General features: G+C 44.9%; 1 protein-coding gene across 1 annotated transcript in view; it reads left to right on the top strand.

The window, feature by feature from the left end:
- The window catches only part of LOC139404948 (kinesin-like protein KIF13A), a 201,661-nt gene that overhangs the window by 67,452 nt on the left and 119,209 nt on the right, over nucleotides 1-15,000 (top strand). Inside the window, exon 6 of the mRNA XM_071147495.1 lies at nucleotides 5,479-5,659. Within this exon, the coding sequence (XP_071003596.1) occupies nucleotides 5,479-5,659 (181 nt within the window). The remainder of the gene's footprint in view (nucleotides 1-5,478; nucleotides 5,660-15,000) is intronic.

Raw genomic sequence — 15,000 nt, forward strand, 5'->3', positions numbered from 1 at the left:
TAAGGCCTATGAAGTAAGGCCTATGAAGTAAGACTTATGAAGTAAGGCCTATGAAGTAAGACTTATGAATTAAGGCCTATGAAGTAAGACTTATGAAGTAAGGCCTATGAAGTAAGACTTATGAAGTAAGGCTGTTTATACTGAATTATTATGATGCAGGTCGGCAGGAAATATGTTAAAACAGGGCTGTGTTCAGAACAGCCTTAAGTAGCTCTGCAGGCATCATCATCTATGTCGTTCCATGCTAGGGGAGGAGAGGAGACAGCATATGTCTGTATCCCTCTTCCCTGGCCCTGCAGATACAGCACCTCTGCGTCCCAAATGCCACCCTATTCCCTATATAGGGTACTACTTTTGACCAGGGCACATAGGGATACCCATAGGACTCTGGTCAAAAGTAGTGCACTATATAGGGAATAGGGTGGCATTTGAGACACTCTTTATGTATCCCTGCGTGGCCCTGCAGATGCACAACAAGAACAGGAAGCTTCAGTGTTTCTGATCACGCTAACTCAAGCTGGCGAATCGCTCAGCCCCGTATCCTTCCTCCCCAACACTAATGATTAGATCCTTGATCCGCTCTTCCTGTCCTGAAGAACAACCTGGAGCGGAGTGACACACCTTGGAAACAAACGCTTTGGAGACCGCAGATAATATGGGATAGTCTGTATCTTCCCTGCTGTCATAGGGCTAACAGACACATTCAGAAGATAGACTGTATACACGCAGGGATACTTAGAGATGTGTTTGATTTGTTGTCTTCAATAAATCCCCATTCATTTAGTAGTTCTGGTGTATTGGAGGGAAGACTTTTCTACATGCAGGGATACTTAGAGATGTTTGATTTGTTGTCTTCTATAAATCCCCATTCATTTAGTAGTTCTGGTGTATTGGAGGGAAGAGTTTTCTACATGCAGGGATACTTAGAGATGTGTTTGATGTGTTGTCTTCTATAAATCCCCATTCATTTAGTAGTTGTGGTGTATTGGAGGGAAGAGTTTTCTACATGCAGGGATACTTAGAGATGTGTTTGATGTGTTGTCTTCTATAAATCCCCATTCATTTAGTAGTTGTGGTGTATTGGAGGGAAGAGTTTTCTACATGCAGGGATACTTAGAGATGTTTGATGTGTTGTCTTCTATAAATCCCCATTCATTTAGTAGTTGTGGTGTATTTCTACATGCAGGGTTTCAGTTTGCCAGTAGTTGTGGTGTATTTCTACATGCAGGGTTTCAGTTTGCCAGTAGTTGTGGTGTATTTCTACATGCAGGGTTTCAGTTTGCCAGTAGTTGTGGTGTATTTCTACATGCAGGGTTTCAGTTTGCCAGTAGTTGTGGTGTATTTCTACATGCAGGGTTTCAGTTTGCCAGTAGTTGTGGTGTATTTCTACATGCAGGGTTTCAGTTTGCCAGTAGTTCTGGTGTATTTCTACATGCAGGGTTTCAGTTTGCCAGTAGTTGTGGTGTATTTCTACATGCAGGGTTTCAGTTTGCCAGTATTTGTGGTGTATTTCTACATGCAGGGTTTCAGTTTGCCAGTAGTTGTGGTGTATTTCTACATGCAGGGTTTCAGTTTGCCAGTAGTTGTGGTGTATTTCTACATGCAGGGTTTCAGTTTGCCAGTAGTTGTGGTGTATTTCTACATGCAGGGTTTCAGTTTGCCAGTAGTTGTGGTGTATTTCTACATGCAGGGTTTCAGTTTGCCAGTAGTTGTGGTGTATTTCTACATGCAGGGTTTCAGTTTGCCAGTAGTTGTGGTGTATTTCTACATGCAGGGTTTCAGTTTGCCAGTAGTTGTGGTGTATTTCTACATGCAGGGTTTCAGTTTGCCAGTAGTTGTGGTGTATTTCTACATGCAGGGTTTCAGTTTGCCAGTAGTTGTGGTGTATTTCTACCTGCAGGGTTTCAGTTTGCCAGTAGTTGTGGTGTATTTCTACATGCAGGGTTTCAGTTTGCCAGTAGTTGTGGTGTATTTCTACATGCAGGGTTTCAGTTTGCCAGTAGTTGTGGTGTATTTCTACATGCAGGGTTTCAGTTTGCCAGTAGTTGTGGTGTATTTCTACATGCAGGGTTTCAGTTTGCCAGTAGTTGTGGTGTATTTCTACATGCAGGGTTTCAGTTTGCCAGTAGTTGTGGTGTATTTCTACATGCAGGGTTTCAGTTTTCCAGTAGTTGTGGTGTATTTCTACATGCAGGGTTTCAGTTTGCCAGTAGTTGTGGTGTATTTCTACATGCAGGGTTTCAGTTTGCCAGTAGTTGTGGTGTATTTCTACATGCAGGGTTTCAGTTTGCCAGTAGTTGTGGTGTATTTCTACATGCAGGGTTTCAGTTTGCCAGTAGTTGTGGTGTATTTCTACATGCAGGGTTTCAGTTTGCCAGTAGTTGTGGTGTATTTCTACATGCAGGGTTTCAGTTTGCCAGTAGTTGTGGTGTATTTCTACATGCAGGGTTTCAGTTTGCCAGTAGTTGTGGTGTATTTCTACATGCAGGGTTTCAGTTTGCCAGTAGTTGTGGTGTATTTCTACATGCAGGGTTTCAGTTTGCCAGTAGTTGACGTCTTTTGGTCGATGAAAAAAAGAAAAGAAAAGCAGATAAATAAAATAGGTGCCGGCCAAATTGACCGGGAGAAAAACAATCACATTGCAACAGAATGTTTTTTATTCGTGGATGGAAATACCAGTCTATGTTCAGTGCATTCAGGAAGTATTCAGACCTCTTGACCTTTTTACACATTTTGTAACGTTACAGCCTTATTCTAAAACTGATTAAATAAATAAAAATCCTCATCAATCTACACACAATAGTCCATAATGACAAAGCAAATTGTTGCACATTTATTAAAAATAAAAAAACTGAAATACCGAAGTATTCAGACCCGTTGCTATGAGACTTGAAATTGAGCTCAGTTGCATCTTGTTTCCATTGATCATCTTTGAGATGTTTCTACAACTTGCTTGGAGTCCACCTGTGGTAAATTCAATTGATTGGACATGATTTGGAAAGGCTCACACCTGTCTATATAAGGTCCCACAGTTGACAGTACATGTCACGTCAAAAACCAAGGCATGAAGTCGAAGGAATTGTCCATAGAGCTCAGAGACAGGATTGTGTCGAGGCACAGATCTGGGGAAGGGACCAAAACATTTCTGCAGCATTGAAGGTCCCCAAGAACACAGTGGCCTCTGTCATTCTTTAAATGTAATAAGTTTGGAACCACCAAGATTCTTCCTAGAGTTGGCCATCCAGCCAAACTAAGCAATCAGGGGAGAAGGGCCTTGGTCAGGGGAGGTGACCAAGAACCCGATGGTCACTCTGACAGAGCTCATGACTGATTAAATTCTTACTGCAGGTAGAGTGGCCAAAAGAAAGCCACTCCTAAGTAAAAGGCACATGACAGCCCACTTGGAGTTTGCCAAAAGGCACCTAAAGGACTCTCAGACCATGAGAAATAAGATTCTCTGGTCTGATGAAACCAAGATTGAATTCTTTGGCCTGAATACCAAGCGTCACATCTGGAGGAAACCTGGCACCATCCCTACAGTGAAGCATGGCGGTGGCAGCATCATGCTGTGGGGATGTTTTTCTGCGGCAGGGACTTGGGAGAATAGTCAGGATCGAAGGAAAGATGATCGAAGCAAAGTACAGAGTTCCTTGATGAAAAGCTGTTTCAAAGCACTCAGGACCTCAGACTGGGGCGAAGGTTCACCTTCCAACAGGACAACGACCCTAAACACACAGCCAAGACAACGCAGGAGTGGCTTCGGGACAAGTCTCTATATGTCCTTGAGTGGCCCAGCCAGAGCCCGGACTTGAAACAGATCGAACATCTCTGGAGAGACCTGAAAATAGCTGTGCAGCAACGCTCCCCATCCAACCTGACAGAGCTTGAGAGGATCTGCAGAGAAGAATGGGAGAAACTCCCCAATTACAGGTATGCCAAGCTTGTAGCGTCATACCCACGAAGACTTGAGGCTGTAATCACTGCCAAAGGTGCGTCAACAAAGTACTGAGTGAAGGGTCTGAATACTTACGTAAATGTGTTATTTCAGTTTTTATATTTAATAGATTGCACAAATGTCTAAAAACCTGTGTGGGTATTGTGTGTAGATTGATGAGGTAAAAAAAATCATCCCAAGCTTACTATTGGCTCATTACTCCTGAATTTATTTAGGCTTGCCATAATAAAGGGGTTGAATATTTATTGACTCAAGACAGTTCATATTTTCATTTTTTGATTAGTTTGTTAACATCTCTAAAAACATAATTCCACGTTGACATTATGAGGTATTGTGTGTAGGCAAGTGACGACACAATCTAAATTGAATCCTTTTTAAATTCATGCTGTAACATAACATTTCTGAAGGCTGAAGTACAAGCTTGTGATTTGAAACAATCCACAGTTATTTTTTGAAAAGAAGATAATGATCCTCGATTCCTCTGTGTCTAAGTCATGCTCTCAGGCAAAGCATTTGAAATCATTTCCTTTCCTTCTGTATAGACAGGAGTAATTATAGAATTCTGACAAATGTATTTCAACTCATAGTTGTTGCATCTTAAGATCTCACCTTTTTCTAACGGTGATTTTAATCTCTGTCACATATGAACCGCTTTCATCAGGTGAGCCGTTTAGAATGGGGTTTTCTCGCAAATTGCATTTTGGGAAATGTTTGAAAAGGACGTTTTATTGGCCGCTTCACTACAGGAGCTCTCTTCTTAAGAGGCATTACAACCATCTACATGTGATTTCTGTCATTCGGAGCACCGTGGGTGGTCGCCCCCCCACCAATGGGTGACACACCCAATGCATATGAGTCTGGTGAAAATCTTTCTGGTCCCGTTTTCCTAACAGAAACCCTGCTGTAGTTCTAAACTGTCTGACTCAGGACCAAACGGTTGTCAGAATCCCTGAACAAACACATTTACAGACATGTTTTCAACACACCTGCAGTGAGCACATCAGATAGTTGCCGTAGAAACCCCCACAGACTTTGTGGGTCTGTTTGCCAAACTCTCAGTTCAGATAAGTGATGGTCCCTTTCTCTCTGATCTCTACCCTTATTTACTAAACAACATTGTTTAATTTACTAGTTTCTATTCGCTGCTGTTTAATCTCCGCTGTTGTCGCTTCCTGTCTCTCCCTGTAGGTTCTGGTGTCCAGTCTGTAGAGCTGGTGTGTACAGGACTGTTGAAGTCTATATGTGTAGCTAAAGGCTCTGCTATGCTGTTGTCTCTGTTCCTTCCTGTCTCTCCCTGTAGGTTCTGGTGTCCAGTCTGTAGAGCTGGTGTGTACAGGACTGTTGAAGTCTATATGTGTAGCTAAAGGCTCTGCTATGCTGTTGTCTCTGTTCCTTCCTGTCTCTCCCTGTAGGTTCTGGTGTCCAGTCTGTAGAGCTGGTGTGTACAGGACTGTTGAAGTCTATATGTGTAGCTAAAGGCTCTGCTATGCTGTTGTCTCTGTCCCTTCCTGTCCTCTCTGCAGGGTCAGGGAAGTCCTTCTCCATGATGGGGAATAAGAAGGCTCCAGGGCTGATCCCCAGGCTGTGCTGCTCCCTGTTTGAGAGGATCGGCCGGGAGGACAGCCAGGTTCTCTCCTTCAAGGTGGAGGTCTCCTACATGGAGATATACAACGAGAAGGTCCGTGACCTGCTGGACCCTAAAGGGTGAGTTTAGACGGACGGACGGATGGACACACACACACACACACACACACACACACACACACACATGCACGGACATGCACACACACGGACTGATGTGCAGATGGATGTACACACACACACACACACACACACACTCTCTCTCTAACTTGACCAGTCTTTGGAGTAGCCTATCTCATGGACTATCAAACCTTGAGGTAAAGAGTGTCCTGACCTGAGCAGTGTTTTCTGTCAGCTATACAGCTGGTTACACACTGATTTTCAGCTGGCTACTTTTTACACTTAAATCAACTAGGCACATTATTTACAATTCACAAGCCAGAAGAAAAGTCAGCCAAGCCCTCTCAGCTAGAATGCACACTATGCATCTTCTTGCAACCTATTGATAGGACAGGCACCTGTCAATCACAAAGTGAGCGATGACAGGGAAACACTTCTGATTTGACAGTCTGCTGTCTGTCCCGCCTCCCAGTTCCTGGGTGGGTGTGTTTTGTACACTGTGGTTGCAGTCAAATGTCTTTATACAGAGGGAGAGAGCATGATGCTGCTCCATCATCTATGTCAGTCAGTTTTCACGTCCAGTATAATGTGTTAAGGACGAGTCAAAATCTACTTATTGTTTTCTGACACATTGATTTATTTGATTATATTCAGCGTTTCACATGCAGCCAGGAAGTGCTGGCGTATGGGCTTCCTGTACGCTGATTGGTTTATACATGGTGTGGAACTGACCATATATCCTCGCTCTTCATAAATCATGGGCTTCCTGTACGCTGATTGGTTTATACATGGTGTGGAACTGACCATATATCCTCGCTCTTCATAAATCATGGGCTTCCTGTACGCTGATTGGTTTATACATGGTGTGGAACTGACTATATATCCTCGCTCTTCATAAATCATGGGCTTCCTGTACGCTGATTGGTTTATACATGGTGTGGAACTGACCATATATCCTCGCTCTTCATAAATCATGGGCTTCCTGTACGCTGATTGGTTTATACATGGTGTGGAACTGACCATATATCCTCGCTCTTCATAAATCATGGGCTTCCTGTACGCTGATTGGTTTATACATGGTGTGGAACTGACCATATATCCTCGCTCTTCATAAATCATGGGCTTCCTGTACGCTGATTGGTTTATACATGGTGTGGAACTGACCATATATCCTCGCTCTTCATAAATCATGGGCTTCCTGTACGCTGATTGGTTTATACATGGTGTGGAACTGACCATATATCCTCGCTCTTCATAAATCATGGGCTTCCTCTACGCTGATTGGTTTATACATGGTGTGGAACTGACCATATATCCTCGCTCTTCATAAATCATGGGCTTCCTCTACGCTGATTGGTTTATACATGGTGTGGAACTGACCATATATCCTCGCTCTTCATAAATCATGGGCTTCCTGTACGCTGATTGGTTTATACATGGTGTGGAACTGACTGAATAAAGTTGATCTCATATATCCTCACCCTTCATAAATCACACAGCCTAGTTATACAGTATGTCCAGGATATCGCATCAGGACAAGTAAACTAAAGATGTTCCATATGAAGTCTATCAGGACAAGTAAACTAAAGATTTTTCATATGAAGTCTATCAGGACAGGTAAACTAGAGATGTTCCATATGAAGTCCATCAGGACAAGTAAACTAGAGATGTTCCATATGAAGTCCATCAGGACAAGTAAACTAGAGATGTTCCATATGAAGTCCATCAGGACAAGTAAACTAGAGATGTTCCATATGAAGTCCATCAGGACAGGTAAACTAGAGATGTTCCATATGAAGTCCATCAGGACAAGTAAACTAGAGATGTTCCATATGAAGTCCATCCGGGACAAGTAAACTAGAGATGTTCCATATGAAGTCCATCAGGACAGGTAAACTAGAGATGTTCCATATGAAGTCCATCAGGACAGGTAAACTAGAGATGTTCCATATGAAGTCCATCAGGACAGGTAAACTAGAGATGTTCCATATGAAGTCCATCAGGACAGGTAAACTAGGTAGGTTTTTTGGTGAATATCTGCAGATAAATGATGACAACATTGGATAAAGATGGTGAATCCTCCTCACTGCAGGAACAATAGGTAGACTAGTGTGGAGATGGCCCACGACTAGCACCTGCTTCAATAGGTAGGCTAGTGTGGAGATAGCCCACGACTAGCACCTGCTTCAATAGGTAGGCTAGTGTGGAGATAGCCCACGACTAGCACCTGCTTCAATAGGTAGACTAGTGTGGAGATAGCCCACGACTAGCACCTGCTTCAATAGGTAGACTAGTGTGGAGATAGCCCACGACTAGCACCTGCTTCAATAGGTAGGCTAGTGTGGAGATAGCCCACGACTAGCACCTGCTTCAATAGGTAGGCTAGTGTGGAGATGGCCCACGACTAGCACCTGCTTCAATAGGTAGGCTAGTGTGGAGATAGCCCACGACTAGCACCTGCTTCAATAGGTAGACTAGTGTGGAGATAGCCCAAGACTAGCACCTGCTTCAATAGGTAGGCTAGTGTGGAGATAGCCCACGGCTAGCACCTGCTTCAATAGGTAGACTAGTGTGGAGATAGCCCACGACTAGCACTTGCTTCAATAGGTAGACTAGTGTGGAGATAGCCCAAGACTAGCACCTGCTTCAATAGGTAGACTAGTGTGGAGATAGCCCAAGACTAGCACCTGCTTCAATAGGTAGCCCACGACTAGCACCTGCTTCAATCTTCAATCATATCTGTATTGCAGATTGTCTAGAAAATGCCTCTTAAAAGGAAGATTGAAGTCTGTGGAAGAAATATGTTGGTCAGTTGTTAAACAAGTATTTGTTTCAATAATAAATGACATACTGCAGAGAGTTGCAGACACTTGTTGAAATTCTTTCACTCATTGAACTGTTGTTCTCTCTTCTCTGAACACGTAGGGAACCAGACCTTCACTGAGCATCTGTTCTGTTTATTTTACACCCATTCTTCCACCTGATACAGTTCCCATCACACTATTTGTTTGATTTAAATGTAACCCTTAATTTTAAGACACAGTCCATACAGTAGGTCTGTTTTAATACAGTACATACAGTAGGTATGTTTTAACACAGTACATACAGTAGGTCTGTTTTAACACAGTACATACAGTAGGTCTGTTTTAATACAGTACATACAGTAGGTCTGTTTTAATACAGTAGGTCTGTTTTAATACAGTACATACAGTAGGTCTGTTTTAATACAGTAGGTCTGTTTTAATACAGTTCATACAGTAGGTCTGTTTTAATACAGTAGGTCTGTTTTAATACAGTACATACAGTAGGTCTGTTTTAATACAGTAGGTCTGTTTTAACACAGTACATACAGTAGGTCTGTTTTAATACAGTCCATACAGTAGGTCTGTTTTAACACAGTCCATACAGTAGGTCTGTTTTAATACAGTACATACAGTAGGTCTGTTTTAATACAGTACATACAGTAGGTCTGTTTTAATACAGTACATACAGTAGGTATGTTTTAACACAGTACATACATTAGGTCTGTTTTAACACAGTACATACAGTAGGTCTGTTTTAATACAGTACATACAGTAGGTCTGTTTTAATACAGTAGGTCTGTTTTAATACAGTACATACAGTAGGTCTGTTTTAATACAGCAGGTCTGTTTTAATACAGCACATACAGTAGGTCTGTTTTAATACAGTAGGTCTGTTTTAATACAGTTCATACAGTAGGTCTGTTTTAACACAGTCCATACAGTAGGTCTGTTTTAATACAGTACATACAGTAGGTCTGTTTTAACACAGTACATACAGTAGGTCTGTTTTAAAACAGTACATACAGTAGGTCTGTTTTAATACAGTACATACAGTAGGTCTGTTTTAATACAGTAGGTCTGTTTTAATACAGTACATACAATAGGTCTGTTTTAATACAGTAGGTCTGTTTTAATACAGTTCATACAGTAGGTCTGTTTTAATACAGTACATACAGTAGGTCTGTTTTAACACAGTACATACAGTAGGTCTGTTTTAACACAGTGCATACAGTAGGTCTGTTTTAATACAGTAGGTATGTTTTAATACAGTAGGTCTGTTTTAATACAGTAGGTCTGTTTTAATTTAGTACATACAGTAAGTCTGTTTTAATACAGTAGGTCTGTTTTAATATAGTACATACAGTAGGTCTGTTTTAATACAGTCCATACAGTAGGTCTGTTTTAATACAGTCCATACAGTAGGTCTGTTTTAATATAGTACATACAGTAGTTCTGTTTTAATACAGTAGGTCTGTTTTAATATAGTACATACAGTAGGTCTGTTTTAATGCAGTCCATACAGTAGGTCTGTTTTAATACAGTAGGTCTGTTTTAATACAGTACATACAGTAGGTCTGTTTTAATACAGTAGGTCTGTTTTAATACAGTAGGTCTGTTTTAATACAGTACATACAGTAGGTCTGTTTTAATACAGTAGGTCTGTTTTAATACAGTACATACAGTAGGTCTGTTTTAATACAGTAGGTCTGGTTTAATACAGTACATACAGTAGGTCTGGTTTAATACAGTCCATACAGTAGGTCTGTTTTAATACAGTAGGTCTGTTTTAATACAGTAGGTCTGTTTTAATACAGTAGGTCTGGTTTAATACAGTCCATACAGTAGGTCTGTTTTAATACAGTAGGTCTGTTTTAATACAGTACATACAGTAGGTCTGTTTTAATACAGTAGGTCTGTTTTAATACAGTACATACAGTAGGTCTTGTGGCGTTCTAATGATCTTGGATCCAATTCCAGTCGGCCAGATACCCAATCAGCTCTCTGCGTACAAGCTCTCCTCTTGTTCCCAGTCTATAGGCACGTGTCCATGTACACAATGAAGCTCTGGGACCTTATGTTGACTGTCAAGTATTTTCTGATTCAGCTGCATTCTCAACAGATCTTATTCGGTCTGCGTCTGACAGGAGGGAGGGCGGTAAGGGAGGGTTAACTGACTGAGTGTGTATCAGGTACAGCTGTTAGAGAGCAGGGGTGGGTGTGTGTGGACACTGGACAGCCTTAGAGAGGGACAACATTGGAGCTCTCTGTCTGTGTAGCTGCAGATGTCTGTGAGAGGATATAGCCAAGTCAGTCCCAGCTCCATGCAACTGACCTCTCTGTTATTTCCTGGCTTAGACCCACTCTCTGTGTCTCTCTCTCTGTGTGTCTCTCTCTCTCTCTCGGTCTCTCTCTCTCGGTCTCTCTCTCTCTCTCTCACGGTCTCTCTCTCCCTCTCACGGTCTCTCTCTCTCTCTCTCTCTCACCTCTGTCTCTCTCTCTCACCTCTCTGTCTCTCTCTCTCACCTTCTCTATCTCTCTCTCTCACCTTCTCTATCTCTCTCTCTCTCTCTCACCTTCTCTCTCTCTCTCTCACCTTCTCTCTCTCTCACCTTCTCTCTCTCTCACCTTCTCTCTCTCTCACCTTCTCTGTCTCTCTCTCTCACCTTCTCTATCTCTCTCTCTCTCTCTCTCTCTCACCTTCTCTCTCTCTCACCTTCTCTCTCTCTCACCTTCTCTGTCTCTCTCTCTCACCTCTCTGTCTCTCTCTCTCACCTCTCTGTCTCTCTCTCTCACCTTCTCTATCTCTCTCTCTCTCTCTCACCTTCTCTCTCTCTCTCACCTTCTCTCTCTCTCACCTTCTCTATCTCTCTCTCTCTCTCACCTTCTCTCTCTCTCTCTCACCTTCTCTCTCTCTCACCTTCTCTCTCTCTCACCTTCTCTGTCTCTCTCTCAGTCTCTCTCTCACCTTCTCTCTCTCTCACCTTCTCTCTCTCTCACCTTCTCTGTCTCTCTCTCACCTTCTCTCTCTCTCACCTTCTCTGTCTCTCTCTCAGTCTCTCTCTCACCTTCTCTCTCTCTCACCTTCTCTGTCTCTCTCTCACTCTCTCTCTCTCACCTTCTCTCGCTCTCTCTGTCTCTCTCTCTCGCTCTCTGTGTGTGTGTGTGTTCAATTCAATTTAAGGGTTTTATTGTCATGGGAAACATGTGTTTACATTGCCAAAGCAAGTGAAATAGATAATAACCAATACAAAATTATAATGTGACCATAAACATTACACTTACAAAGTTCCAAACAAATAAAGACATTTCAAAAGTCATATTATGTCTTTATACAGTGTTGTTGTCACGCCCTGACCATAGTTTACTTTGTATTTTCTATGTTTTGATTGGTCAGGGTGTGATCTGAGTGGGTATTCTATGTTTCATGTCTTGTTTGTCTATTTCTATGTTCAGCCTGATATGGTTCTCAGTCAGAGGCAGGTGTTCGTCATTGTCTCTGATTGGGAACCATATTTAGGTAGCCTGGGTTTCACTGTGTGTTTGTGGGTGATTGTTCCTGTCTATGTGTTTTCACCAGATAGGCTGTTTAGGTTTTCGTTACGTTCATTACGTTCTTTATTTTGTAGTGTTTGTATTGATTCGTGTTTTACGTTTGTTTATTAAAACATGGATCGCAATCGACACGCTGCATTTTGGTCCGACTCTCCTTCTCATATAGAAAACCGTTACAGAATCACCCACCACCAACGGACCAAGCAGCGTGTCAACAGGCAGGAGCAGCGCGAGGAGAAGCGCAATAAGGATTTCTGGACATGGGAGGAAATCCTCGATGGGAGAGGACCCTGGGCTAAACCAGGGGAGTGTAGCCGCCCAAAGGTGCAGCAGGAGAAGAGGCAACAGGAGCAGCCCAAAGAGGAGGTATGGACATGGGAGGACGAATTAGAAGGAAGAGGACCCTGGGCTCAGCCAGGAGAATATCGCCGCCCCAAAGAAGAACTGGAGGCGGCGAAAGCTGAGAGGCGCAGATATGAGGAGGCAGCACGACGTAGCGGATGGAAGCCTGAGAGGCAGCCCCAAAAATTTCTTGGGGGGGGGCTAACAGGGAGTATGGCTATGCCAGGTAGGAGACCTGAGCAGACTCCCTGTGCTTACCGGGGGGCTAGAGAGACCGGACAGGCACCGTGTTATGCAGTGGTGCGCACGGTGTCTCCAGTGCGGGTGCATAGCCCGGTGCGGTATATTCCAGCTCCGCGTGTCTGCCGGGCTAGATTGAGCGTCGAGCCTAATGCCATGAAGCCGGCTCTACGCAGCTGGTCCCCAGTGCGTCTCCTTGGGCCGGCTTACATGGCACCAGCCTTGCGCTCGGTGTCTCCGGTTCGCCTGCATAGCCCAGTGCGGGCTATTCCACCTCGCCGCACTGGCAGGGCGACCGTGAGCATTCAACCAGGTAAGGTTGGGCAGGCTCGGTGCTCAAGAGCTCCAGTGCGCCTGCACGGTCCGGTTTTTCCAGTACCACCTCCACACCCCAGCCCTCCGGTAGCAGCTCCCCGCACCAGGCTTCCTGTGCGTGTCCTCGGCCCAGTACCACCAGTGCCAGCACCACGCATCAGGCCTACAGTGCGCCTCGCCTGTCCAGCGCTGCCAGAGCCTTCCTCCTCTCCAGCGCTGTCGGAGTCTCCCGCCTGTTTAGCGCTGTCAGAGCTTTCCGCCTCTACAGCGCTGCCGGAGTCTCCCGCCTGTTCAGAACTGCCAGTTAGCATAGAGCTGCCAGTTAGCATAGAGCTGCCAGTTAGCTTAGAGCTGCCAGTTAGCAAGGAGCTGCCAGTCTGCAAGGAGCTGCCAGTCTGCAAGGAGCTGCCAGTCTGCATGGAGCTGCCAGTCTGCATAGAGCTGCCAGTCTGCATGGAGCTGCCAGTCTGCAAGGAGCCGCCAGAGCTGCCTGTCTGCAGGATGCCGCCAAAGCTGCCAGTCTGCAAGGAGCCGCCAGAGCTGCCAGTCTGCAAGGAGCCGCCAGAGCTGCCAGTTAGCATGGAGCAGCCAGGGCCGCCAGTCAGCATGGAGCAGCCAGGGCCGCCAGTCAGCATGGAGCAGCCAGGGCCGCCAGTCAGCATGGAGCAGCCAGGGCCGCCAGTCAGCATGGAGCAGCCAGTCAGCATGGAGCAGCCAGTCAGCATGGAGCAGCCAGAGCAGCCAGTCAGCATGGAGCAGCCAGAGCTGCCAGTCAGCATGGAGCAGTCAGTCAGCATGGAGCAGCCAGAGCTGCCAGTCAGCATGGAGCAGCCAGTCAGCATGGAGCAGCCAGAGCTACCAGTCATCATGGAGCAGCCAGTCAGCATGGAGCAGCCAGAGCTGCCAGTCGACCAGACTCTTCCAGAGCTGCCAGTCGACCAGACTCTTCCAGAGCTGCCAGTCGACCAGACTCTTCCAGATCTGCCAGTCGTCCAGACTCTTCCAGATCTGCCAGTCGTCCAGACTCTTCCAGATCTGCCAGTCGTCCAGACTCTTCCAGATCTGCCAGTCGTCCAGACTCTCTCAGATCTGCCAGTCGTCCAGACTCTCCCAGATCTGCCAGTCGTCCAGATTCTCCCAGATCCGCCAGTCGACCAGATTCTCCCAGATCCGCCAGTCGACCAGATTCTCCCAGATCCGCCAGTCGACCAGATTCTCCCAGATCCGCCAGTCGACCAGATTCTCCCAGATCCGCCAGTCGACCAGATTCTCCCAGATCCGCCAGTCGACCAGATTCTTCCAGATCTGCTAGTCGACCAGGATCTGCTGAAACCGCCAGCCAGCCAGGTTCTGGTAGTTTCTACTACCTGCCTGGGCTTCCTCTCAGTGCTGAGCTTCTTCTCAGTGCTGAGCTTCCTCTCAGTGCTGAGCTACTCATCTGTCCCGAGTTACCTCTGTCCCGAGCTGTCCCTCTGTCCCATGTTATCATTGTGGTGGGTAACCTATTTAGGGACGTTTAGGAGGATTAAAACTGTCATGGAGTGGGGTCCACGTCCAGCGCCAGAGCCGCCACCGCGGACAGATGCCCACCCAGACCCTCCCCTATAGGTTCAGGTTTTGCGGCCGGAGTCCGCACCTTGGGGGGGGGTACTGTCACGCCCTGACCATAGTTTACTTTGTATTTTCTATGTTTTGATTGGTCAGGGTGTGATCTGAGTGGGTATTCTATGTTTCATGTCTTGTTTGTCTATTTCTATGTTCAGCCTGATATGGTTCTCAGTCAGAGGCAGGTGTTCGTCATTGTCTCTGATTGGGAACCATATTTAGGTAGCCTGGGTTTCACTGTGTGTTTGTGGGTGATTGTTCCTGTCTATGTGTTTTCACCAGATAGGCTGTTTAGGTTTTCGTTACGTTCATTACGTTCTTTATTTTGTAGTGTTTGTATTGATTCGTGTTTTACGTTTGTTTATTAAAACATGGATCGCAATCGACACGCTGCATTTTGGTCCGACTCTCCTTCTCATATAGAAAACCGTTACAGTTGTACTGATGTGCAAATAGTTAAAGTACAAAAGGGAAAATAAATATGTG

This window comes from Oncorhynchus clarkii, unplaced genomic scaffold (genome assembly GCF_045791955.1).
Source record: "Oncorhynchus clarkii lewisi isolate Uvic-CL-2024 unplaced genomic scaffold, UVic_Ocla_1.0 unplaced_contig_10532_pilon_pilon, whole genome shotgun sequence".
NCBI classification, from domain to species: Eukaryota; Metazoa; Chordata; class Actinopteri; order Salmoniformes; family Salmonidae; genus Oncorhynchus; species Oncorhynchus clarkii.